Source organism: Podarcis tiliguerta (assembly GCF_965153285.1).
Source record: "Podarcis tiliguerta genome assembly, chromosome: 8".
NCBI classification, from domain to species: Eukaryota; Metazoa; Chordata; class Lepidosauria; order Squamata; family Lacertidae; genus Podarcis; species Podarcis tiliguerta.
In genome coordinates, this window is record NC_139541.1 from 78,281,106 (window position 1) to 78,308,325 (window position 27,220).

The 27,220-nt window shown below is 47.6% G+C and overlaps 1 protein-coding gene across 4 annotated transcripts; it reads right to left on the bottom strand.

Moving 5' to 3' along the window:
* On the bottom strand, window positions 1–27,182 carry RELB (RELB proto-oncogene, NF-kB subunit). Of its 4 annotated transcripts, none has more exons than XM_083455222.1 (12): window positions 27,120–27,182; window positions 24,542–24,848; window positions 19,709–19,765; window positions 16,154–16,683; window positions 14,852–15,009; window positions 12,476–12,567; window positions 11,066–11,197; window positions 9,470–9,574; window positions 8,106–8,321; window positions 6,571–6,639; window positions 6,376–6,453; window positions 1–2,789 (listed from the first exon to the last, which is right to left on the bottom strand). In XM_083455222.1, exons 2-12 carry the CDS (start codon window positions 24,708–24,710, stop codon window positions 2,422–2,424), a joined length of 1,974 nt encoding a protein of 657 aa, XP_083311348.1. In that variant the 5' UTR covers window positions 24,711–24,848; window positions 27,120–27,182; the 3' UTR covers window positions 1–2,421. The 4 variants fall into 4 exon arrangements, with proteins under 4 accessions (XP_083311348.1, XP_083311347.1, XP_083311346.1 ...); XM_083455221.1 differs by having other exon boundaries at window positions 26,971–27,182; XM_083455220.1 differs by lacking the exon at window positions 27,120–27,182 and adding an exon at window positions 19,238–19,291 and having other exon boundaries at window positions 24,542–26,590.
* Window positions 27,183–27,220: the final 38 nt, after the last annotated feature.

A 27,220-nucleotide genomic window follows, 5' to 3' on the forward strand; every position in this document is an offset into this window, starting at 1 on the left:
CACAATCCGAAGCAGTGCCTGTTTTATTAATACTTCACATCTTTCCAGGGCTCAGCCTTGGCACAGAAAACAGGTTATAGGGCTAAAATTAAGGCAGTAATAATGCATACATTTGAAAGGTAAGCCCAGAGAAGGTACAGTACTTCGTTCAAAAGGACCCATCCAACATTACCACCATCCCAAGATGTATAAATTATTCTCCCTGCCTGGTTACAGATTCTGTGACAGCTTTTGAAGATTTATTTTCCTTACACACCTTGAAATGCTTTTTATGTGACCATGGGGTTGGAAATCAAGTGGTTGTGTTTTATTCTTATTATAACAACATCAAAATCCTTTCAGCTACTTCAACCTTTGACCTTAGGCAACATTTGGTTTTAAAGGAAGAAGCAGAAAGAAACCTGAAGAAGGGAGAATGTGACAAAAACCATTTGCCAGTACTGAGGAGGTGGCAATGTCTTCTAAATTCAGAATGGTGCCTAGGGACAGTTTCATTGTCGAATGCCAAAAAGGAGAAAAAGGCAGGGGGAGGCTATCTATGGTGCTATCCTCTTTCTAGGGATCTATTTGGTTTCCAAGGATGAGCTTTTATAGAAAGGTCACATCCCTTTTGCTGGTAGCTGCTAAGGACCTGCAGTGTCAAGGTCACCTTGGGTCGTATCCAAGGTCAGTTACACTCAGAGAAGACCAGGGCTTTTTTTCAGTCGAAACTCACCAGGACTCAGTTCTGGCACCTCTCAGGAAGACGCCATTGTCATTCTAAGAGACCGAGGGAGGCCTTCCAGCCCCTCTCTTTCTAGAAAAATAGCACTGGAGAAGACCCACTTAAATTAATACACTTGACTAACTTAGGCCTATTGATTTCCAGTCGGTCTACTCTGTCTAGGATTTAGTTACAATGCAACCCATTAGGAAAAACACACCGTGGTTTTCTGGTTCTGAATGTGAAAAATTTACACTCAGGACACAAGAGTCAAGGCCTATAATACTCGCTCCTTAACACATGTGTTGTTGTTTTTCTGTCATCACACCACCAGCCTATTTCTCCCCTCCCCTCCCCTCCATTAAATCTGGATTTCCCCTTTGCAGGGAAAACCCAAAGAAGTTAAAACAGAAAAACAAAAATGGTTGCCAACGACCTGTTTGCGATATCTCAGTGACCCATTCAAAGCATTAAGTCCTTGTTTGGAAGCACCCTAAATTTCTAGGCCCTAAGGCTGGACGGATAGGCTTGACAAGTGCCTGGGCAATGCCTTAAGAAACCTTTAGCGACCATGAAAGAGCTCAGCAAGATTCTGACTGGCCAGTCGGCAGGGGTACGAGAATCTGCAGTTACAAGAAACATTCTGAAATGCACAACAATGTTAGGTGCTCGCCAATTTTTTTACTGTGAGCAAATTTCCTCCTCAGCTCTACAATACCCCTGCATGGACATTTAAAAAAGATTTTGATGGACCACCTAGCACTTCCATGCTAGTGACATGTTGTAGCCTATACAGGGGGAAGAGAAGCACAGCCTGCCACATCCCACACGATAATATCCTGGCTTGTAATGCTGTCTGTTTTCTCTGGACCTAGCTGCATCAGACAGCCTCAAGTGCACTCTTTAAAAGTGGTGCAAGCTTTCAGCCCCAAGAGGCTTGCTTCGCACAGAGAAGATGAGAGGGGGAGTTTGTAACTCCGCATTAGAGAAGATTCATCGCAGCCACACATTCAATCCTTGGCACCTCTAGATAGGGATCTCTGCAGCAGCTAGAGAGAAAAACCAGGAGTGTCACTGTTAGGGCAACACCAGGTGAACCAACAGCTAAGTCTCATGACTTCATAAATGTATTGAAAGACATGTCCTTGTGGAATATACCGCTACGTATCTATGTTAGATCAGCTCCTGAGCTACTCCAAAACACAAGGCTGCCCATTAGCTATTGCAGTGTGCGTGGACTTTGCAAAAAGAATCTGAAGTACAAAACGTTCCACGGCAGTTCGGCATAAATCTTCAAGCAGAGGAAAAGGCCTTAGGGGTACACCCATGAAACTAACAAGACTACATTTGCTAGTCTGACATTTTTGCCCTAGCAGAACAAGTCAGTGTTGTCGACCCGATTTTACAGATGGGGAAAACTGAGGAAGAGAAACTAGGAAGCGAAATGCAGGGGGCTAACACTGAGGGCACTTCCCTCCCCTGCAATTCTGTCATTAGTGCAATCTTCCTTCCTTCCTTCCATTCATGCCATGCCTTCTCTCCCTAAGGGAAACCTGTCACGGATCCCTGATCAAGATCAATGTAATTTTCCCCTCTTCAGTTTGCCAGTAGGGAAAACATCCCCGTTTGCTTTGCCCAGGGATCTCTCTGCTACCGGTAAGATTCAAAATGGGGAGCGAGGCCCCTTCCCTCCCAGGCCACAGTGGGCCCATGCTCCTTCACAAGGTTGCAGCGCTGTCTGTTGACTTGAGCTTGGTCTCCATCTCCAGTCGCGCTTCGGCCTCCTTGTACTGGCTAGGGAACATGCTGCTCCCCACCAAACTGGCCGTGCCCTCTGGGTCACAATCCACAGGGAACGGAAAGGGGGCCGAGATGCCGGAGTGGATGGAATAAGCATCCAGCAGGAACTCCTGTTCTGCGGAATCTGGGAAGTCCATAGCAGCCGGCAGCAGGATATCGCTCAAGGTGGGGCCGTTGTAGGAAGAGAAGTCTTGGCCCAGGTTGTAGTCCTCAAACAGGTCCGGCACGGTGATGCGCTCCAAGTTGCTCAGGCTGTTCCTGTCTTCCGAACCGGTCAAGGAGCCGTCTGCAACCAGAACAAGGAAATCAACGCTACCCGGGGGGCATCTGAGAACAGTCACAGACCCCCTCCACAAAACATGACATAGATCAGGGGTCAGCAAACTTTTTTCAGAAGGGGGCCGGTCCACTGTCCCTTAAACCTTGTGGGGGGCTGGTCTATATTTTTTTTTGGGGGGGGGGGGAATAATGAACGAATTCCTATGCCCCACAAATAACCCAGAGATGCATTTTAAATAAAGGGACACCTTCTACTCATGTAAAAACACACTGATTCCCAGACCATCTGCAGGCCAGATTGAGAAGACAATTGGGCCAGATCCGGCCCCCAGGTCTTAGTTTGCTTACCCATGATAATAAATAATAATAATAATAATAATAATAATAATAATAATAATATTTATACCCCACCCTCCCCAGCCAAGACCGGGCTCAGGGTGGCTAACATCCAATATAAAACAAACTGATTGAAATACAACTTTAAAACAGGATTAAAATACAACATTAAAATACTAAAATACAGCCTCATTAAATGGAAACGCAAATAAAAAAATTTTGGGGGGATGAAAACGTCAAGTCTTCAGCATGGCTAACTTTCCAAACTGGTCCTACATGGGCCATAAAAAGCCAGGGAAGTCCCCAAATAGGAGTTCCATCACAGGAGGGGAAAGGAAAAAAGGAGAGGGGGAGGGAATCAAATTGATTCCAAGCCGAAGGCCAGGCGGAACAACTCTGTCTTGCATAGAATCTTCCTTCTTAGCAAACCCTGTTAAGTGTAGCGATTCCATTTACTGAAATTGGGGAATGCTTAAATGCATCACTGTGTGGGGAATGTTCCCCAGTAACTCTCGTGTCATGTGAGAGGCATCTTATTACATTCTCCGCCTTATTTTCTGCGCGACCGACTTGGCTGCATCTCTGTGAACACTGAAGGAGAGACCCGTGTTAGATAACTCTTCTCTAAACACAATAAAGGCGAGAGGCTTGCTAATGTGTGAATGGATGTGACAGAAAGAAGTACAGAAGTTGATGTTCTCCCAAAGAAGCAGTAAAGGAGAAGTCTGCTGGAAGGAGAAAATGGAAGCCTCTTAGAAAGAACTGAAAAAGCCAATGCAATTCTGGGCTGCATCAATAGGAGTATAGCATCTAGATCAAGGGAAGTAATAGTGCCACTGTATTCTGCTCTGGTCAGACCTCACCTGGAGTACTGTGTCCAGTTCTGGGCACCACAGTTCAAGAAGGACACTGACAAACTGGAACGTGTCCAGAGGAGGGCAACCAAAATGGTCAAAGGCCTGGAAACGATGCCTTATGAGGAACGGCTAAGGGAGCTGGGCATGCTTAGCCTGGAGAAGAGGAGGTTAAGGGGTGATATGATAGCTATGTTCAAATATATAAAAGGATGTCACATAGAGGAGGGAGAAAGGTTGTTTTCTGCTGCTCCAGAGAAGCGGACACGGAGCAATGGATCCAAATTACAAGAAAGAAGATTCCACCTAAACATTAGGAAGAACTTCCTGACAGTAAGAGCTGGTCGACAGTGGAATTTGCTGCCAAGGAGTGTGCGGGAGTCTCCTTCTTTGGAGGTCTTTAAGCAGAGGCTTGACAACCATATGTCAGGAGTGCTCTGATGGTGTTTCCTGCTTGGCAGGGGGTTGGACTCGATGGCCTTGTGGTCTCTTCCAACTCTATGATTCTATGATTCTATTCTATGATTCTAACTGCATGGCTTAGCTTGAGAGCAAACACTGGAAAGGAAGGAAAAAACAGTTTGTTTGACTGTTTAAGGAAGAAGCTGCAATCTTCAACTAAGAAAAACTAAGCCCATGCTTGGATAAGCATGAGAATGTGAATACTTTCCTTATATTCTTCTTTAGCTATATGCTCTGCAAGTAAAAGCTTTTTTGTGCATTTTAACAAGTGTTTGGACGCTGTTTAAATTTAAAGGAAAGAGTCAGTATTGCACATGATTTGGCTTCCTAGCGGCAATTTAGCTACTCTGCCAACAAACCCTCTCCTTGGTTTAGCTCAGTTTTTAAAGCACTTTGCAGGGACGGAGATTCCAGAATAGCCAACTCAAGTGACTTTTCCCCAAGGTAACAATAGCTATCGGAAATAAGAAGAGATTTTCTGGATCCCCTCCTGCCATTTGCAGCTGTAGGAGGTGAGGACAGGTGACCCCACCTAGGCCCAAAGTCACCCCCACCCCCAACCAGGCCTCAAAACTGTCCAGAATTCCTTTTGTCTTCTAAAAATCCACAGCTACAGCTTTTCTGTGGATTCTCACAAGATGCTGGTACATAGGCAAAACGTTATTTTTTTATCAGTACAAGAAGGCTTCAAAAGGCTAATGAATAGACTCTGTCAATGCCAAGAATACTCAGACCTGAGAACTGAATCTTATCTCATTCAGTTGCAACATCTTCGACATGCTGAACCACCAGGGCTCCTCGACCCACCCCCCTTTGGCTTCTCATTCCCCCTTTCCTGAGAAGGGTGCCAAGAGTCCACAATAGTCCCAAGACAGCTTTCTGTTCATGCTCAGAGGAACTCATGGGCAGGACTCTTGAAGAAGGAGGAGAAAGGGGAGGGAACGGGAATGAGAATAATAATAAATAATAATAATAAATAATAATAATAATAATAATAATAATAAATTTTATTTATATCCCACCCTCCCCAGCCGAAGCCGGGCTCAGGGCGGCTAACAACACTAAAATAGTGCAACATTCTAAAAACATATACAGTGGTGCCCTGCAAGACGAATGCCTCGCAAGACGGAAAACCCGCTAGATGAAAGGGTTTTCCGTTTTTCGATGCGCTTCACAGGATGAATTTCCCTATGGGCTTGCTTCGCAAGACGAAAATGTCTTGCGAGTCTTGAGGATTTTTTTCCGCTCCCCACCCCCTTTTTCTAAGCCCCTAAACCGCTAATAGCCTTTTAGCAGCTAATCCGCTAATCCCTTAAGCCTTTAATAGCCGCTAATAGCTGCTAAACCGCTAATAGCACTAATCCGCTAATCTGCTAATAGGGTTGCTTCGCAAGATGAAAAAACCGCTAGACGAAGAGACTCGCAGAACGAATTAATTTCGTTTTGCAAGGCACCACTGTATACTCTGTGCACATGACTGTGAACCCGTGCATGCTTTTTGTGAGTTATCACACTTGCTCCTTCTACCAGTTCATGGATGGTAGAAATAAAGCTTTTTCTCTGAAACTATTCCTTGAGTGTCTGTTGACTCCCACTTCCCTTTTCCCGGGCGCAATATTTTTCCCACCCGAGGGCAAAGCCTCATAAGGCTACACAGCAACTGGTATTCAGAAGCATGCTACTTCTGACAGTGGAAGGAGGGCTGTCCGAGGCCTAGATTTTGCTTCATTTTTACACCAGCTCACCACAACAGTGGCTCAGCCTGCAAACTGGGTCCCCGAAACATTATGGAAAGCCTCCGGTGTGTGTTTGGGGAGAGGGGTTGGTGGTCCCAGCACTGTGCCCTCTTCGATAATTTTCTGTACTACTGCATAATATTCCGTTTCGAACTCAGTAGGCTCCAAACAGAGGCAGGCTTCGGCCTAGCCTGGCTGGACTGACCTGCGGACGGAGTCAAGTTGAAATGGTCCATGTAGCCTGGCTTTTTCTTCTTCCTTTTGGCTTCGATCCCATGAGGGTCTGGTGAAACAAAAGGCAAAAGGGAAGTTGGACACAACTGTCCACGGTGTGCGGATTCTGCAAAACATAGCTGTGACCCCTTGGGCAGCAAACCAAGTTGCCGCCAAGTATACAAACCTGCGCCAGAGAACTCCTCTAGGACATCGGGCATGCCTTGCTTCCTTTTTTTGTTGACCCGGTAAGTGTCTGCAGAAAGATTGACCCAAAGGTTTGGCAAAGAAGTACATTTTCATTTTATTTTTCGCATTTTAGGTAAAAGGACCCCTGACCATTAGGTCCAGTCCTGTCCGACTCTGGGGTTGCGGCGCTCATCTCGCTTTACTGGCCAAGGGAGCCAGCGTACAGATTCCAGGTTATGTGGCCAGCATGACTAAGCTGCTTCTGGCGAACCAGAGCAGCGCACAGAAACGCTGTTTACCTTCCCGCTGGAGCGGTACCTATTTATCTACTTGCACTTTGATGTGCTTTCGAACTGCTAGGTTGGCAGGAGCAGGGACCGAGCAACAGGAGCTCACCCCGTCATAGGGATTCGAACCGCTGACCTTCTGATCCTAGGCTCTGTGGTTTAACCCACAGCACCACCCGTGTCCCTCGCCAGCACCCTCTTGTTTTTCCTATGGATAACAAGCCACCCACTGCAGCTTTTTGAGATTTCACTAGGTGTTTCCCCCACTAGGCACCAAGCTTCTCTTCACAGCCTTGAGGACTAGAAACTTGCGAAAGCCACAATGAAAGCTGAATTCCTCATTCTGCAGAATTTGCAGAGACCCGTGAGATAATGAGCGCTTCAAAGAGGAAGCTGCTCCAAATTTCCCACTGCACACAAAGGCAAAAGATTTGTTTGAACTGTAGAAGATTTTAGCAGCTGAATAAAGCAATCTGCTTTAAGGGCCCCAGACCCCAGGGAGAATTAACCTGGTGCTTGCATTCATGCAGTGCTGGGGAACCAGTGGTCCTGCTGATGTTTTTGGACTCCAATTCCCATCATCCCTGCCCATCAGTCGGCCTGGCTGGGGCTGATGGGACTTGGAGTCTAGAAACTTCCAGAGAACCACAACCTCCCCATTCCTGCATTAAGGAACGAGAGAGTGCCATAGCTCAGTGACAGAGCACATGCCTTGCACGAAGACGTTCCCACGTTCAATCTCTGGTAAAAAGGTAAAGGGACCCCTGACCATTAGGTCCAGTCGTGACCGACTCTGGGGTTGTGGCGCTCATCTCACTTTATTGGCCGAGGGAGCCGGCGTACAGCTTCCGGGTCATGTGGCCAGCATGACTAAGCCGCTTCTGGTGAACCAGAGCAGTGCACAGAAACGCTGTTTACCTTCCCGCCAGAGCGGTACCTATTTATCTACTTGCACTTTGATGTGCTTTCGAACTGCTAGGTTGGCAGGAGCAGGGACCGAGCAACGGGAGCTCACCCTGTCACGGGGATTGGAACCGCCGACCTTCTGATCGGCAAGTCCTAGGCTCTGTGGTTTAACCCACAGCACCACCCGCGTCCCCTCAATCTCTGGTATCTCTAGTTAAAAGGAACAGGTATAAAGTGAAAGGGAAGGCACACTTTGTCCAAGACCCTGCCAGCCAGTGCTAAGCTAGTTGGATGAACCGCCTGACCTGGTACCAGGCAATTTCTTATGCTCCCATCATACCGTTGTCCTTTGGCAGGTAGGTGAAGTTGAAGGGGTCGCTGGAGACACTGTCCGTCAAACGGCGGAGGTATACCTCCACCTCCACCGGCTCCGTGATGTCAAGGTGCTGGTATGGTGGCGTCTTGAAGACAATGGCAATCTGCCGGTGAACATCAGCTTGCGAAAAGTCAGCTTTCCCTTCCCACTTGTCCCTTCGAAAGATGATGGAGATGTCTTCTGCAAGGACGACAGAGGCAAGGAGGTCCTTTTAGATAAGGTCTTTTTATCTTTAGATAAGGTCCTTTTAGATAAGGTCTTCCCCTCCCGGAAGCCTGATTATTGTCTGCCCAAGAAACTACTCTATTCCGAACTTAAAAATGGGAAGCGTAATGCTGGTGGTCAACAAAAGAGGTTCAAAGCAAATCTAAAAAAAAATGTAGTATAAACACCGACAATTGGGAAACACTGGCCTGCGAGTGCTCCAATTAGAGAACAGCCTTTAATGAAGGTGTCATGGGCTTTGAAGATGCTGAACTCAGGACGAAAAGGAGAAATGTGCTAAGAGGAAGGCACGCTTGGCAAACCCTCACCGTGATCAACTCCCGCCCAGAAACCTATGTCCCCATTGGAAGGATGTGCAGATCCAGAATTGGCCTCCACAGTCACTTATGGACTCACTGTTAAGATTGTATTCATGGAACACAATCTTACTCGGCTACGAGGGATCGCCAAAGAAAGAAGAAGAGTTCTGCCTCCTCATAAGAAGGGAAGCTGAACCCATCACACTTCTCTGTCTTCCTCACGGTTGTGTTGAACCAAAGCTGAAATGTTCTGGAAGGCCTTCAAGAACCATCTTAGGTAGTCAAGATAACCCCAGAATAATTGGCAGTTGTTGCAAGAATGAGCTAATATATGTTTATATTCACTTCCTTTGATGTGTGGTAGTCAGCTGGCTTGATGCTATGCTTATCTGTAAACCTTGAGAAGCTTTGGCTAACTGCCACCTATGGCCTCACCGGCTAGGTGTTCTAGGAGGTTCTGGGTAAACTGACGTATGCTGGTTAGTGCATAAAGGATGTATATACATTTGCTTGGGGGTGGACAAGTCATGACAACCTCTCACTGTTGCAGTATCCGTCCTGAATCCGTAAAGGCAGTGAGACTCTGCACCCTGTGTTGTAAGTTTACACCTTTCTTTAATAAAGCACTAGAACGAGCCATTCTGGCATTTCTGAAACCCCTCTTTGGGATTCCTGCATCAAACCACTCTCACAGGCCTGCGGTTGGGGCCTGCAGTTCAGAACAGCAGGCACCCAATCAAACCAGCTCAGCAAGCCTGATGTGTTGGGGAATGAGAAAGATCCCTGGGGGTTCTTTTCACTTACCTTTCTGGACTTTATCACACAGCAAATAGAGCTCCTCTCCACCCGTACAGCTGCCATACTCCTTATTCATCCGGTAGATTTTCAGCTCCGACGTGTTTGTGGATTCTGCACGTACCCAGACCCAAAGTGTTAGAATCTGACCCTGCTTCCCATAACCACATGTGTTTTCTTTTCCGCCCCATGTGTCTGCAAGAGGCCTTCTCCAGAGAAAGCCCAGGTCACACACATAGCAAGGGGTGCTTGGGAGGAACATTCCCTTAAAGGGCAATCATCCAAAGATAAGATACAAAACTCATTCCGATGTCAGGGCTTACTCCTTGGAAAAGCAAATTCACAGGGCCTGCGGAGTCCAGCTTTGACCAGGACACTGATTTGAAAGCTGAAGTGGCGTGGGTTAAGGAGCTGTACTGGGTTCTTGGTCCTGAGGCTGATGATCAGATCCCTGAACCTGAGGCTGGAAGGCAGGCAGGCAGGCAGCTGCTGAACCATCCTACAACATCAGGGCCTATATACCTGGAGACAGAAAGCTCACAGGCACCTTCCCCCCACCTCAAGCCCAAGCAACCGCCTCCCACTTTACTTCAATCAATGGCACAGGAGACCAATGGCGTACAGACAAAGTGTCCAGCACCCTTTGATGGACTCCAGTTCTCCACAAGGAAACTGAGCCCAGTCGAGGTGGAGGCTGTTGTTGATTTCCAACCCTTACTGGAGCAAGTGTCTCACCAGGAGCTCTCCATGGTCCTGAAGCAACCAGCTTGCCGTACCCAGGGCTTCTCCCCAGATCAGAATATAACGCTTTTCATAGAATCATAGAGTTGGAAGAGACGACCACAAGGGCCATCGAGTCCAACCCCCTGCCAAGCAGGAAACACCATCAGAGCACTCCTGACATATGGTTGTCAAGCCTCTGCTTAAAGACCTCCAAAGAAGGAGACTCCACCACACTCCTTGGCAGCAAATTCCACTGTCGAACAGCTCTTACTGTCAGGAAGTTCTTCCTAATGTTTAGGTGGAATCTTCTTCCTTGTAGTTTGGATCCATTGCTCCATGTCCGCTTCTCTGGAGCAGCAGAAAACAACCTTTCTCCCTCCTCTATGTGACATCCTTTTATATATTTGCACATGGCTATCATATCACCCCTTCACCTCCTCTTCTCCAGGCTAAACATGCCCAGCTCCCTTAGCCGTTCCTCATAAGGCATCGTTTCCAGGCCTTTGACCATTTTGGTTCCCCTCCTCTGGACACGTTCCAGTTTGTCAGTGTCCTTCTTGAACTGTGGTGCCCAGAACTGGACACAGTACTCCAGGTGAGGTCTGACCAGAGCAGAATACAGTGGCACTTTTACTTCCCTTGATCTAGATGATCATGTGCAGTGTGTCATTCCCTCCTATCCACTAATTACAACCCATTTTCTGGGTTTTGTAGGGTCTCAATCCTAGAAAAAGCACTGGATTGGCGGGATTCCTAACACCATGTCTCTGCTCCCCCCCCCCTCGGTGTTTGTTTACTTGCCCTTGTTATTTTCCTTTGTAACCACGGCTAGAAATAACCACTTGCCCACTTCACCCCCTTCCAATACTCCCCATTGCTTACTCTTGTCAAAGATGGGTTCTGAAAGAACAGGGCTGAGGTGCCGCATCTTCCCTGTGCGATCTTGGTATGAGACTTGAAAACAAATCCTGACCACGTTCATGTCAACCTCCTGGTGGTTTTTTAATGAGCCAGCTATACAGAGAGAGAAGGAGAGAGAGAAAGTGGGAAAGAGCAAACCAAGCTCAGAATAGATGCATTTGTTGTATATGAGCAGAAACAGGGGCTTTTCAGTGGTGGCTCCCCATTTGTGGAAAGCTCTCCTCGGAAAGGCTCGTCTGGCACCACCATTACATAGCTTTAGGCACCAGTAGGGCTGCCATACGTCCAGGCTTTCCTTGATACGTCTAGAAATTGGGCAGCGAAATGGCGCCCAAGCAGATTTTTTGCTGAATTGGCAAAATGCCTGGGGGAACCCAGACATATGTCAAGGAGGGTTGTTATTTTTTTTATTTAAAAACTGCTTTAAAAATCAAAGAATAGCCTAAAAATGTTTTGTTTCTTGGGAGATTTTTTGAAGCTAAAAAACAAAAAGCTCAATAACTTTGTCCTGATTTTCACTTTGGGTAATATGGCAACCCTGAGTACCAGGCAAAAACATTTCTTTTTCGCCAGCCCTTTGGCTCTCAATTATCTGTGGCCATCTTGAGTGGGTGGGATGTTTTAATCCCATCTTTTAAAGCTAGGATTGTCTTTTACCTGTTTTTCATTCATGCCAGTTTAAATGTACGTGTTGGTTTGTATAAATAAGTCCCCAATAAATTTAATAAATAAGACTTATAGCAGTACTAGTAGCAATAATAAGTAAATGTTAGGGGGGGGGGTTGGTCCACAGAATAAAACTATGTCTCCCTCCACTCCTATTAGGTATCATAGCACTGGTTCTTGGTGAAAACAACAAGCCCATAACTCTTTTCCAAGCCCTCTTTAAGAGAGGGGCAGAGCTGGGGGGGGGGGGCAGATGATGGGCGTTGTAGCCCAAAACATCTACAGCGCAGGTCACAGCAACCAAAATGGCCACCATGCTCTTGTGATAAAAAACAACAGGAAGATGGCGTCCTGGATTTTGGCTTCAAGGTGTTGCCATTCCACCAGCCTCAGGAGGGCCACAGGCTCCCCAGTTTTTCCTTGATGGGCTGCCCAACTCACAAAGGCCTCTGGCCCATAGCTGTCAACTTTCAGATTTGAAAATAAGGGATCAGCAGCCTCACCTGTCCCGGGGACAGTCTACGGGATATCTAACAATCCGGGATAGCAGCGGGAAATGGCGCTGGAATAAGGCTATTTCCCGCAAGAAAAGGGAAGATTGACAGCTATGCTCTGGCTGCCAAATTTTGGTTCTAGTCCTGCAGGAGCTACTATGACCAACCTGGCCTCTCAAGGCGGCCTATGAGAGCGCCCGCCCCGCAATACCTTTGAAAGGATCGATCCCAAGTTGCAGCTTTTTCTCTATGGATTCCTCTATGTCCTTCTTCTTCACGCACTGGATCCCAAGGTTGTTAAAACTGCAAAGTGATCAGAGGAGAGTTTAGGGTTCAGGAAACCAGAAGGCTGCCAACAAAGGAGGCCTTTTGCTTCCAAGCTGCATTAAACCACATTGGTCTATTTCTCCATCTAGATCAATGTTGTCTGCAATTCTCAGCGTCTTGCTCTTTTTCAGTCCTGACCGGAGACAGCAGGGGATCAAGAGCATACCCAGGAACTTCCCCCCACCCCCCATCTTGATATTTTATTAAGGATTTTCTTGTTTTACAGAAGTAAGTGTAATGCCTCGTGTGGTTTTTTCCATGTAACATTTTTACAAATCCATTTCATTTGTTGAGACATTAGGGGGAGAAGAAAAGAAAAAAGAAAGGGGGGGTGGAGAGAGGGAAGATGGAAGGGGGGGTCGGGTGGCGTTGTTTCTATTATGTTTAATGTATGTAGAGTTTGGTGTCAGCGTTGCTTGTGTTGTTCACTTGTGTTCCTTTGGTGGTGAGAGAGGTCGGGGTTGGCCTAGGGTGTGATTGTTTGCTTGTGATTGGCTGTGGTGATCTTTGTTTTCGTGTGTGAGTGAGGTGGGTGGGTGTTTTGGATCAGGTGAGCCATATTGATTTGTATGCTGTTGGTGGATTATTGTCATTGTCCTGTTGGGCTGTGTATGTGATAAAGGGGAGCCATACCGGGGTGAAGGCGTCTTCTTCTGTTTGTCCCCGTGTCAGTTTCAGTTTATTAGTTAATTTTTCTAGTAGGGCTATTTCCCATACCATTTGGTACCATTGGTCCATACTTACTCCTGACAGGTCTCTCCAGTGTCTGGCTATGATGCTTCTGGCTGCTGAGAGTAGGTGGGTAATGAGTTCTTTGTGGTGTAAATGGGCATTGTTGTCTTGGAAGATGTTTATTAGGGCCAATTCTGGGGTGATGTCTATTACTTGCTTAGTTATTTTACATATTTCTTGTATGGCTGTTGTCCAGAATAGTTGGATTTTGGGACACTCCCACCACATGTGGAGGTATGTGCCTGTGGAGGTGCACCCTCTCCAACATTTTGGTGAGGTTCCTGATACCCAGGAACTTTAAAAGATTTTGAGCCCAGACCAATAGGCATACGTTTGCACAGAATTTGCATGTATTGCTTCATACGCACAGCTGCAAATTTTGACTGCAAATGCCACGGAAAGCAAACCAAGTTATTTCTCATCCAAATAACTCAAAGAAGCCATTCATTCAACTGGCACCCTTTGTACCCTGTCCCAGATCACGCCATTGCACTTCCTCTTCAATTCATTTGCTGCCCAATTCTTTTCCCAACAGATCCTGCTTGAAATCAGTTGGATTCCCCTTCAATTACTCCCAGATCATCTCATTTATTATTATTTTTAAAACACACTTACTCAAAAGTTATAAGACAGCTTTGTCCACTGTCGTCATATGTAATATTTGTAATATCTCAAAATGGTAATTCCAATCCTCAATTCCTCATCACCATCATCTCTAAATATGGTTATCTTAAATTAATTTATCCCCCTAAAATAAGTCAGATTGTGCACGCACACACAATACAGTCTGGTGTAGCAGAAAAAATATTAATGCTATTCTAGGCTGCATCAACAAATTATAGAGTCCAGATCAAGGGAAGCAATAGTCCCGCTCCAGTCTGCCTTGGTCAAACCACAACTAGAATCATAGAATCATAGAGTTGGAAGAGACCCCAAGGGCCATCGAGTCCAACCCCCTGCCAAGCAGGAAACACCATCAGAGCACTCCTGACATATGGTTGTCAAGCCTCTGCTTAAAGACCTCCAAAGAAGGAGACTCCACCACACTCCTTGGCAGCAAATTCCACTGTCGAACAGCTCTTACTGTCAGGAAGTTCTTCCTAATGTTTAGGTGGAATCTTCTTTCTTGTAGTTTGGATCCATTGCTCCGTGTCCGCTTCTCTGGAGCAGCAGAAAACAACCTTTCTCCCTCCTCTATGTGACATCCTTTTATATATTTGAACATGGCTATCATATCACCCCTTAACCTCCTCTTCTCCAGGCTAAACATGCCCAGCTTCCTTAGCCGTTCCTCATAAGGCATCGTTTCCAGTCGGACACAACTAAACAACAGCAGTCGTCACAGAGCTGCAATTCCCAGAGTGCTTTAACTATCAACCTCTCTCCACAGGGAACTCTGGGAACTATGGCTTTGTGAGAAGGAACAGGGCTCCCCTAACAACTCTCAGCACCTTTAACATACCTCACAGCAAACACAGTGCTGCAGCCAACCCTCCGCAGAGCGTCAAGCAATGCAAGGCGTTCTTACCTGTGCTTGGGGTTGGCTCGGGGCTTCAGCGTCACTTCACAGAGACCATTGTTGCAGTCTTTCCCCACCAGGCTGTGAGGGTGGATCCGGTGAGGCCAATCCTTCCACACCAAGCATGCTGTCACCTTCGCTTCTGGGATGCCTGCAAAGTTCTGCAGCTGGAGAAACAAACAGAGGAGGAGGAGGAGGAGGCCGTCTTCTGGGGGCCACCACCAAGGAGCCCACGAACCGCTATTGGCTGAGCTGCCCCTACGGCACCTTCCCAAAGGGCAAGACTTTCATGGGTTCTGTGCAGTTCTTCACACAGCCTTCACCAACCTGTTGGCCTTAACACAGCCTTTCTCAACCTTGGGTCACCAGATGTTGTTGGACTACAACTCCCATCGTCCATGACCACTGGGTCCTGTGAGCTAAGGACAATGGGAGTTGTAGTCCAAAACATCTGCAGCGCAGCCGGTTGGCAAAGGCGATCTTTTAAACAACGGCTGACTGCAAACTGGGCTTTGATGAAACACACAGTTGTGATGCGTCCAAGGGAACGGGGGCAATTGCCAGGCCCCCAGCTGGCTCTAGCCCACCGGCCAGCAGCCGGTCGAACTCTGGTTCTCGGTTCTGCATCAATCTGCGACTCAGAGCTTCAGAAGCCTTTCAGAAGCTGAGCGCGCAAGCCAGCAGAGATAAAAAACTCTTCGCGACGGAAGGGCAGGCAGAGGCATATGTAAAGCATATTTAAAGCTAAAGGGACCCCTGACCATTAGGTCCAGTCATGACCGACTCTGGGATTGCACACTCATCTTGCTCTATAGGCTGAGCGAGCCAGCGTTTGTCCGCAGACAGCTTCCGGGTCATGTGGCCGGCATGACTAAGCCGCTTCTGGTGAACCAGAGCAACGCACGGAAACGCCGTTTACCTTCCCGCTGGAGCGGTACCTATTTATCTACTCGCACTTTGACATGCTTTCGAACTGCTAGGTTGGCAGGAGCAGGGACCGAGCAACGGGAGCTCACCCCGTCGCGGGGATTCGAACCGCCAACTTTCTGATTGGCAAGTCTGTGGTTTAACCCACAGTGCCACCCGCGTCCCTAAAGCATATTTTCAAGCAGTTTATTCAGCATAGATCAGGACAAAGAAAACATGTCTGCTCTCCTTCACATCCAAGCAAGAAGCGTAAGGCAAAAGCTATACACAAACGGAAGTTCCCAGCAAGCTGTGCTGGAATGTAAACAGACACGAGACATACAACAGCTCCACACATCTGTTTAGGCGGAACAGAACATCAATATCCTAATACACACCACTCACCTCAATGGTCGGCAGAGTTTTGTTGGTCTCGGTGCTGAATTCGCCCAAGATGCTTCCAGCCGACCTGCCTTCGCACTGGTAACGGAAACGCATGCCCCTCTGCTTGGGCTGCTCCGTGATCACCAGCCTGGGCGGCTCCTGGATGACGTCGTCCAACTGCTCTCGGGACATCCCAGGACGCAGGGAAGAGGGGGCAGGGGGCCACGAGTCATCAGAGCATCTGCTACTGGGCAGCAACGGGAGGGACGTCCCCCTTGGAACCAGCTGGGGCCTTATTGTCAAGTTGTTAAGGTTCTGAGAGAGCTGGGAAGGAGACGGGTCTTGCAGCACAGAGGCTGAGAAGCAGGAGGAGCCGTAGGGCCGCAACAGGCTCAGGCCCATCGGCTCAGCTGGTCTCGGCATTCCGGCTGGTGATGCTAAGTTGGAGCGTTTGGGGATCAGCTCGGCTGGCCCGTTAAGCGAGACCCTGGGAGGAAGCGAGACAGGATCCACTTCGAAGCCATCTTCCTTAATCAGTTCATCAATGATTTCTGGAAGGCAGAATGAGAGCAGGGAGGGGTTAAGTTCCAGGTTCCATTCAAAGAGTTGATATTCACGTTTAAACCTCTGAATGGCCTTGGACTTTGCGCATCTCAAGAAATCCCCTTTCCCATAGGAACCACAAGCGCTGCAATCGTCAACAAGGCTTCTCGTTGAAAGAGAGGGGCATGTTTGGCCTGGAAAAGAGGAGACTGAGAGGAGATGTGATAGCCACCTTCAAATATCTCAAAGGCTGGAGGGTAGGACTTGAACCAATGCTAATGGCGTTGCCACTGCGACCAGCTATGGCGACGATTCCCGGGGGGAAACCAGGAGGACTGGTCAGAGGAGTCTCAAGGGAACAGTGGGGCAGTGAGGCCCATTGAACAGGAGGGGCCAGCAGGGGAGGCAGAATCAGTAAATACAGAGAGGACCAGCGAGGCCAATCTCACTTAAGAGGCCAGGGGCCAGCGCTGTTCGCAGACACTTCCGGGTCACGTGGCCAGCGTGGCAAGCTGCATCTGGCGAGCAAGCGCAGCACACGGAAACGCCGTTTACCTTCCCGCTAGTAAGCGGTCCCTATTTATCTACTTGCACCCGGGGGAGTTGCTTTCGAACTGCTAGGTTGGCAGGCACTGGGACCGAGCAACGGGAGTGCACCCCGCCGCGGGGATTCGAACCGCCGACTTGACGATCGGCAAGTCCTAGGCGCTGAGATTTTACCCACAGCGCCACCTGCGTCCCCTACAGAAGCTACTACTGTGCTATAAAATCCACTGTTCTGTGACAGTTTGTATATATATCTTAAGGTCCATAAATAGCAATACCCTAGAGGTCCCGGGCCCTAAGGAAGTTAGATTAGCCTCAACCAGAGCCAGGGCCTTTTCAACTCTGGCTCCGGCCTGGTGGAACGCTCTGTCTCATGAGACCAGGGCCCTGCAGGATCTGATTTCTTTCCACAGGGCCTGTAAGACAGAGTTGTTCCACCTGGCCTTTGGCTTAGAATCAGTTTGATTCCCTCCCCCTCTTTCTTTTTCCTTTCTCCTCCTGTGAAGAGGCTGCATCCTAATGTTGTATTTTAATCTTGTTTTTTAAATTGTATTTTAATCAACTTGTTTTTATTATTGGTTGTTAGCTGCCCTGAGCCCGGTCTTGGCTGGGGAGGCCGGGGTATAAATAAATTTTTATTTTTATTATTATTATTGTTACTATATGAGTTTGTACTACTGATGAAGCCCAGGACAGCGAAACAAAGCTAATATTCTGGAAATCCTTGTCTTACACTCTGTGAAAGGATTCTGTGGAACTGTAACAACCTTTCGTGTGGATTGTTGGACTCTATGAACAGACAGGTGGAACAGACGCTTACACATATATGGACCTTATGCATGAACTGATTAGAGAATGAACTGATCCACTGGGTCTTCTACATTTTTCGTTGACCTTTATGAGGTACTTTTGTTGAAATCTACAATTTAATACAATGAATAGCATACTTGATTTATTCCAATATACAGCCGGTTACGTCTTGTGTGCTTATTGAATATGTTTCACGTAACCAGAGGTTTGTTGTTATTTTGCAAACCTCCACTATAGCCAAAGAGAGCCCAGAGCGGGAAGGGAGGAGAAGAATGCACAAAGTAGAAAACACAAAAGTAGCCTGTGCCCCCTGCCCCACCAGCATCCCTTGAAACACTGCCGCAGCTCACGGATCAGACAGAACGCCTAATTGACTTCCACACACAGAAGCAGCCACTGAACTCCAACAAATCTTTATCTCTTAACACAGTACTGGTGCATAAAATCTTGTTCACATGTTTAGATTAAAGCCACTGAGTTATGTGACACTAAGGGACATACACACATGTAGGAATCAGTACTTTAACCACCAACTGGTCCTCCATACCTACACTGAGAACTTGGTTTAGATGCAACAGTCAAACCATGATTTTTGCCATCTCGAATAGGCTTTGTGCTCCTGCTCCTCCCCTCCCTCCATCATTTCCCGGTTCACACAAACCATGGTTTGCCATTACATCTGAATCGGCAAACTATGGTTTCCCTCCCAACGAGGAATGTTAAGCAAACTACTGTTTCCAGTTCTAGTTTGGAAGCAAGCTGTGGTTTACCCAGTTAGATGCAACATCAAATAGTGGTTTGCTGAACCAGGAAGTACAGTAAAAGACATGTGCTTAAGCTCTGAAGGGCAAACCATGCTTTGGTCATTAAATGTGAACCAAGCCACATGCAGAAGAAGAAGAGTTTGGATTTGATATCCTGCTTTATCACTACCCGAAGGAGTCTCAAAGCGGCTAACATTCTCCTTTCCCTTCCTCCCCCACAACAAACACTCTGTGAGGTGAGTGGGGCTGAGAGACTTCAAAGAAGTGTGACTGGCCCAAGGTCACCCAGCAGCTGCATGTGGAGGAGCGGAGACGCGAACCCGGTTCCCCAGATTAGGAGACTACCGCTCTCAACCACTACACCACACTAGCTCTCACTTACTGTATGTTCCTTGCATATGCCAAGAATATATCATCCTAATATTGATTTTTTTTTCCTTACCTGAAGCTTGCTTCACTACTCTGCCCCAAGCCCCAGAATTCTTACCTAATTCATCTGAAAAGAAAAGAAAGAACGATCAGTATTTTAAATCAAATCACAGCATATTCCGCCTGTCTGCACATATTGAACAGTGATGGGTTCACAATCCAGCCCATGTTTACTAACTCATCAGCCCTGCCTTCATTAAATGGTCATTAGGGGTCCCCTGGGAAGAGGGATTGATTGAAAAATTAACAGCAATAATTTAAGACTTTCGAAAAGCTTTTTTAAAAAACTAAAAGCACATAAAAACTTTTAAGTACTGTAACCCATCCCAGGACCCTACAATAAACGTAAATAATAAAAGTAACAATAATTCCTAGCCTTTCACTTTTTTATTTCTTTCATCGCTAACAGAGGAAGAATTAAACTCTGGGTTTCTAAGAAGTTGGTCAAAGGGATACACGTGAACCGAACGCAAATGGTCCTTACCAGCTGTCTCTGCCGTGGGCTGCATGATGGACAAACTGGAAGCTGGGAGGGAGGAGCCTGCGAAGAAAAACAATAATAATAATAATAATAAATTTTATTTATATCCCGCCCTCCCCAGCCGAAGCCAGGCTCAGGGCGGCTAACAACATTAAAATAGTGCAACATTATAAAAACATTATAAAAATTAATTAAAATCAAAATGGATGGCAACCATAAACTAAAGTATTGTAAAGATTGCCAAAGGAGGGAGTCAGGCTGCACCCTGACCAAAGGCCTGGTGGAACAGCTCTGTCTTGCAGGCCCTGCGGAAAGATGTCAAGTCCTGCAGGGCCCTTGTCTCTTGTGACAGAGCGTTCCACCAGGTTGGAGCCGCAGCCGAAAAAGCCCTGACTCTAGTTGAGGCCAGCCTAACCTCTCTGTGGCCTGGGACCTTCAAGATGTTTTTATTTGAAGACCGTAAGTTCCTCTGTGGGACATACCAGGAGAGGCGGTCCCGTAGGTACGAGGGTCCTAGGCCGTATAGGGCTTTGAAGGTTAAAACCAGCACCTTAAACCTGATCCTGTACTCCACCGGGAGCCAGTGCAGCTGGTATAGCACCGGGTGAATGTGATCTCGCAGTGAAGACCCCGTAAGGAGTCTCGCTGCGGCATTCTGCACCCGCTGGAGTTTCTGGGTCAGTCTCAAGGGCAGCCCCACGTAGAGTGAGTTACAATAATCCAGTCTGGAGGTGACCGTTGCGTGGATCACAGTGGCTAGGTCAGGGCGAGAGAGGTAAGGAGCCAACTGCTTAGCTTGGCGGAGATGAAAAAATGCCGCCTTTGTTATAGCTGCAATCTGCGCCTCCATGGAGAAAAACAACGTGTTGGGAAGCTGCATTCTACCATAATTTCCAGGCCTTGTCCACCAAAAGAAAGTGTTCATAACCAGGGGAGACCAACGGAGGCAGCCCACTATTAGAGAAGGCCAAGTGCAATCAGCAATGTTTAAATGCAGACCTCATTTAAAACAACCCACAATGCCCCAGATGCAGTGTCGCTCCAGGGCATTGTGGGAAATTCAAAATGGCGTCTTCAAGCCACTCAACATGGCAGCTGTTCAAGGTGCAACAGCAGACCAGTCTGACCTTTATTTCACCTGGTTAGTCTCCCCTGCATCCTCAAATTCAGTACCCGGAAAACCACCTTCCCTTTTTAAGCGTGCCTGAATTGCAGGGGTAAAGAGGTTACGAAGCGAAAGGCTATGTACACAGCATGCATTCAAAGCACACTGCTTTCTCCCAAGCAATCATGGGAAATGTACTTCACCCTCACGGAACTGTAACTCCCAGCACCCTTAACAAAGTGCCGTTGTCATCATCATTGGTTTATTAATCGCCTTGTAACCTAATGCGTTCTTAAAAAGGTAAAGGTACCCCTGCCTGTACGGGCCAGTCTCGACAGACTCTAGGGTTGTGCGCCCATCTCACTCAAGAGGCCAGAGGCCAGCGCTGTCCAGAGACACTTCCGGGTCAGGTGGCCAGCGTGACATCGCTGCTCTGGCGAGCCAGAGCCACACACGGAAACGCCGTTTACCTTCCCGCTAGTAAGCGGTCCCTATTTATCTACTTGCCCCTGGGGGTGCTTTCGAACTGCTAGGTTGGCAGGCGCTGGGACCAAGCAACGGGAGCGCACCCCGCCGCGGGGATTCGAACCGCCGACCTTTCGATCGGCAAGCCCTAGGTGCTGAGGCTTTTACCCACAGCGCCACCCGTGTCCCCAATGCGTTCTTACTGCCCCAGAATTCTTCCAAGCCACAGATATATCGTCTACTGCACCATTCACCTTCTAGGGCCAAATATCTACCCTTTGCTTTAATAATAAACATAAGAAAATCAGGCAAGCGCTGCTTGATCAGGCCAATGGGCCAACCTGTTCTCACAACAACAGTGGAGATAGAAACATCCATATTTTGTTCACTTCCCATTTCACTGCCATACAGCTTAGTTTCTAAGAGCATGCGACCTCCGAGCGATCTCCAAACACCAATGGCTAGGGTCTTACACATTTAAGTTGCAGATAGGGGACGTGGGTGGCGCTGTGGGTTAAACCACAGAGCCTAGGGCTTGCTGATCAGAAGGTCGGCGGTTCGAATCCCCGGGACGGGGTGAGCTCCCGTTGCTCGGTCCCTGTTCCTGCCAACCTAGCAGTTCAAAAGCATGTCAAAGTGCAAGTAGATAAATAGGTACCGCTCTGGCAGGGAGGTAAACGGTGTTTCCGTGCGCTGCTCTGGTTTGCCACAAGCGGCTTAGTCATGCTGGCCACATGACCCGGAAGCTGGACGCCGGCTCCCTCGGCCAATAAAGCAAGATGAGCGCCGCAACCCCAGAGTCAGCCACGACTGGACCTAATGGTCAGGGGTCCCTTTACCTTTACCTTTTTAGTATCAAGATGCATTCTCTACTTAAAAACACCTCATAAGAAATCAGAGCGATTTGAAGAAATCTGCAAAGCCACTAGCCCATTTTAAAAAAAGGGAAAAAATACCCTACTAGTCTACCTGTCTACATACACCTAAGCGTGCTCAACATTTTGTTGTCTGGTCACCTGGAGACAATTTTTGCTCACCACAGGCGACCAGGCAGACATGAGCCCATTTGTGAGATGGGATGATCAAAAAGTCTCTAAAAACAGAGCCACCAGCTTGGCACTACAGGGCCAAACTTTCTAAAACCAAATGACCATTCACAGAGCAGGAAACATCTGCTTCAAAACTCTGGGAGAAAGCAAAATTGATTTTACTTGCCCGCATCCAGAAACTCAAACACACACTCATGCCCCCTTCACCTGCCAGAGTAAGGAACCTCCCTGCCCCTTTACTTAATGAGTCTCTTGTGTGAAGTGGGGGCGGGGAAGGAAGAACCCCCTGCCTTTTCAGAAAAGGGATGTCCCCAGGATGGCCACATGGCTAAAGAAGGGACCAAGAGAACCCAAACACCCCCGCTCCTGTTCTTCTAAGTTTAGGACTGAAATGCAGAAATCAGCAAGCGAAGTGTGGAAATGAGCAGGCAGCAAGATTTCGACCTGTGCTGTTCAAAGCCAGAGGAAAAGCAGGGAAACCCACCCCCAATATCCCCCCCCCCCCGCGCCATGGGGAACCCACAAGCAGGATCCGAGCAACTCTCCCCTCGCCTCCTGCGGTTTCCGGCATTTAGAGGCACAGCAGAGAGACCGTGACTCTTTCCTGCCGGCCCCAGGCCTCCCAGCGACCCAGTCTGTTGCCTAGACAATAACACAGTGCCCCCAACCCCTGGGCCGGTAACTGAAAAGTCACACACACCCCTAGAACTCATTTCACTCCAGCTGCCCCATACCTAGAGCTGGGGAGGAGAGCATCTCTGCCAGAGATGCAATCGCAGCGGCTCCCGTCTCACTCCAGGCCTCTTCATAACCTGGCCCTGAGCTCCATTCCCCCTTCGGTCAGCCCTCCAGCCCCAATTTCTCTCTGTCTGTCTGTCTATTTTTATTATTTTTTCAAGCTTTGAGGGTTCCTGGAATTCCCCTGCTCTGCCGGCTGCTGCTTCCTGATTGGCTGCTGGCTGTCATGAAGTCATGCTCAATGGAACGGGAAAGCCCCAAGCCTAGCGGTAAAGGGCAGGATCTACTCTCAGGCGTGGAAAAAAAACCCAAAACGCAGCAAAAAAACGCACACACAACAACCAAGAGCCAAGAAAGGAAAAGCAAACAGGCACTCCCTCGTACTTAGTAAGGCAACAGGTGCTAGGCTAAGCGGGGGTGAAGGGGGTGGGGGTGGAGTCTTGGTTTCCTACACTCGTTTTCTCTTTCTCGCTCCGGGCAGGATCAGGCCTGCATGCACACCCAGTTGTTCCGCTTCCAGAGGTGGCCAGGCAGATGCTTCTCCGGAAAGGTCACGAGCAAGCAGGCCATGAAGGAAAAACAGCCTTCCCCTTAGCACCTGTTGCTCCAAGGTAGACTGCCCCTGCAGCTGGAGGTTCCATTTAGCTGCCCTGGCATTCCAAAACCTGCCCTCCATGAATTCCGACAACTAAGCCTTTTCAAAAAGCAAGCCAACCGCCGCACACAGGTGAATTCTACAAGATAATAAGCTGGGTGACGAATTACTTTCTAACAGCAGTCCTGAGCCTACTTGCCAACTAGCTCCTAGTAATAGGAGAAGAAGAAAATAATAATTCTAAAGCATCAACTCTTTCCACTCCTAAATTTATAAACGTTTGCTGTGTACCCCCCCCCCCACTCACCTGCTTTTAAGGCTATTATTAACGGTTGTTTTACAATACTTAAAAACAATAGCTTGGCGACAATGAAGTTGCATGCTAAACCGATAAGAAAATAAAGCAGCCTCCTTTTCATCTGTGTCTTGCGGAGCAGCCCGATGGTCTGCAAAAACCCAGAGACCAAACTGTTCCCCCCCCCCCAACACTGCTGGGACTCCATTTCCCATCAGCCCCAGTCACCATGGCAAATAGTCCTGGGTGATGGGATTTGGAGTCCAAGAACTTCTGGAGCGCAACAGGTTTCTTATTCCTGCCGTAAAGGAAGTTCTTCTTAGGGTGCAGGTGTTTCCCTCCATCCTCTGAAAAGCTTCACCTGTGCTAATATCTGCTGGTCCTTTAAATAGTTGGCAACTCAATGTGGAGATACTGCACGGTTGCTAAACAATCCCTACTCGCATATCAGAATTATCCGTGGTACCTAAACATGCAGAGTGGGAAAGATCCCAATTTTTTGTTTGCTTGTTTCCCCCTCTTTCATCACAGAGTTTCTCTTAACTTCAGCAAGAAATCGAACCCTGTAGGGAGTTCAGCGGCCCCTTACCCAGCTCTCCTTTTAGCTGTGTGTCCTCTCCAAATTGCCCCAGCTCCTCAAGGCAGGCATCAGGTTGGAAGATTTCTCCCTGGGCAAATGTGCATCCTCCTTCTTCTTCTGCAGCATCTTTCCCCCCAGCACCGGGTTCAGCTTTCGGTTTCGGGGCTTCCAGGCTCATTTCTTTTAAAGAGGAAAGGGATTGGGGGGGGGGGGAATCAGGAAGGATTTCCAATTCCAGGAAAAGAAAAGAGGGCTGTCATGACCGGAACTCACAGCCCCCTTCCCCTCCTTGGTCTTTTGGCACCGGAAGCTCCCTCTTCCAAAAAAAAAGAAAGAAAGAAAAAAGTTATTGGCCAAACCGATCGGCCATGTGGTTTCAAGAAACACAAACTGCCAGAAGGAGAACGCTGTGACCGGAGCTCAGCTTGATGGTCCATATTTGACTTTAACATCTGTCCACGGAGGCTGGTCCATCAGAGTGAATGGGGCACCTGCCCCCCCCAACCTGCCTTCCTATGGAGGGAGAAATGATCATCATCTTCAGCATCCTTATCCACAATAGATTTAAAGCACATCCGCAGCAACAATCCTGGGAACTGTAGCTTACCCTTCACAGAGCTTCAATTCCCAGTAAAGGTAAAGGGACCCCCTTTTTTATATATATACCTGTTGTCTTTGTCCACAGAGTTTTCTTGGCAGGGATGCTGGAGTGGAAGAGAAGACTCCCTGGAAAAGACCCTGTTGTTGGGAAAGATGGAGGGCACAAGGAGAAGGGGACGGCAGAGGACGAGATGGTTGGACAGTGTTCTCGAAGCTACCAGCATGAGTTTGACCAAACTGTGGGAGGCAGTGGAAGACAGGAGTGCCTGGCATGCTCTGGTCCATGGGGTCACGAAGAGTCGGACATGATTAAACGACTAAATAATAACAACAAAGGGACCCCTGACCATTAGGTCCAGTCGTGACCAATTCTGGGGTTGCGGCGCTCATCTCGCTTTACTGGCCGAGGGAGCCGGTGTACAGCTTCCAGGTCATGTGGCCAGCATGACTAAGCCGCTTCTGGCAAACCAGAGCAGCGCACGGAAACGCCGTTTACCTTCCTGCCGGAGCGGTACCTATTTATCTACTTGCACTCTGACGTGCTTTCAAACTGCTGGGTTGGCAGGAGCAGGGACCGAGCAACGGGAGCTCACCCCATCGCGGGGATTCGAACCGCCAACATCCTGATTGGCAATTCCTAGGCTCTCTGGTTTAACGCACAGCGCCACCCACATCCTCAATTCCCAGTACCTGTAACCAAACTGCAGTTCCCAGGATTCTTCAGAGGAAGTAATGTTGTTTTAAATGTATGATGTGTATGCAGATGTATCTCTCAGGATTGCCCTGGTAGAACTCAGCAGGGAGGAAGATGGGGATAAAACCAGAATTAGTTAGCACTGCCGTTTCACTGGGTTTGGCTTCCCTGGCAACAAAAGTGGGACAAACAACAACAGAATATTCGTGGTATATAAAGTGAATTGCGGCAGGAAGCTACGGAACGTGCACCAACTGGAAATGAATCAGTACGTCTGCACAAAATGTTCGCAGGTGGAAACAGTATTGGAACTCCCTGCCTATTGATATAAACCAGGCATCTGCACTGTACTCTTCAGTGCCTGCTAAAAATATTACAGAGAAGCAAACAGATGCTTAGAAAATTGAGGTACTTTTCATCTGCTTCAGTATTTTAACTTCTGCATGTTTTAAAGTATGGTTGTATTTTCCCTCTGATTTTATTGTTTTATCTTTTTTTAAAACACTTTGAGGTTGTTGTTTTTATTACAATCAAGGTTTATGAAATAAACTAACATTAATAGCCTCATGAGCATGGACCAACATGAATGCACAATGAATAGGATGTTTGGATAGGGCCCTAACAGCAGATTCGGCCCATTGATACCATAACTTACTAAATATTGTCCTATCTATTGTTCTCCAAATGCAAACAAACAAAACACAATAATGCTTTGTAATGCAAAGCATACTGTAAAGCTGTAAAAAGAGAAATAAATGAATTTTCCCCACTTTCTATTGTTTCAGTCAGTATTTGGAAAGAGATTCCAATGCTGCCCCATTGCGGTTGTGAAGACATGGTGGTTATTTTAGAGTAATTTATTTTTAATAAGGGAATGATTATTTTCTTGAATTAGGGAGCATACCACCATGTGGTACAGCCAACTTCAGATTATTTCATCTGGAGTAATCTGCAGTCGGTTTCCTTCTCTTGAATCATTATTATTGTAAATTATGAAGAGCATTTATACGCTGATTTACAATGGCCTTCATAGATACAACCCCGACCAAAATAAAAATAAGCAACACTGAAAAACACAACACATAGTCATTCAATCATTCGGAAAATCTTATCTATGGGGGGAAAGCGAAGAGTTATGCAACACCTTAAATGCGAATTTATTATTTTGCAAACTATGGCACGTTATTAGCATTTAGCTTCCCCTCCCATGTAAGTCTGCAACATGTGGTAAAGCTGCAAAAAGCGGGAGGCGGCAGCAGTTAATTCGGATTAATTCCTCCGGGGTTAACAAACCAGGATCTGCCTCCCTTGCAGGCACTCCCATGCCGCGGAGCCGCTCGCGAATATACGGTAACCAGAAGCCCAGACGGAGTTTAGAGGGGAGGAGGTCACGT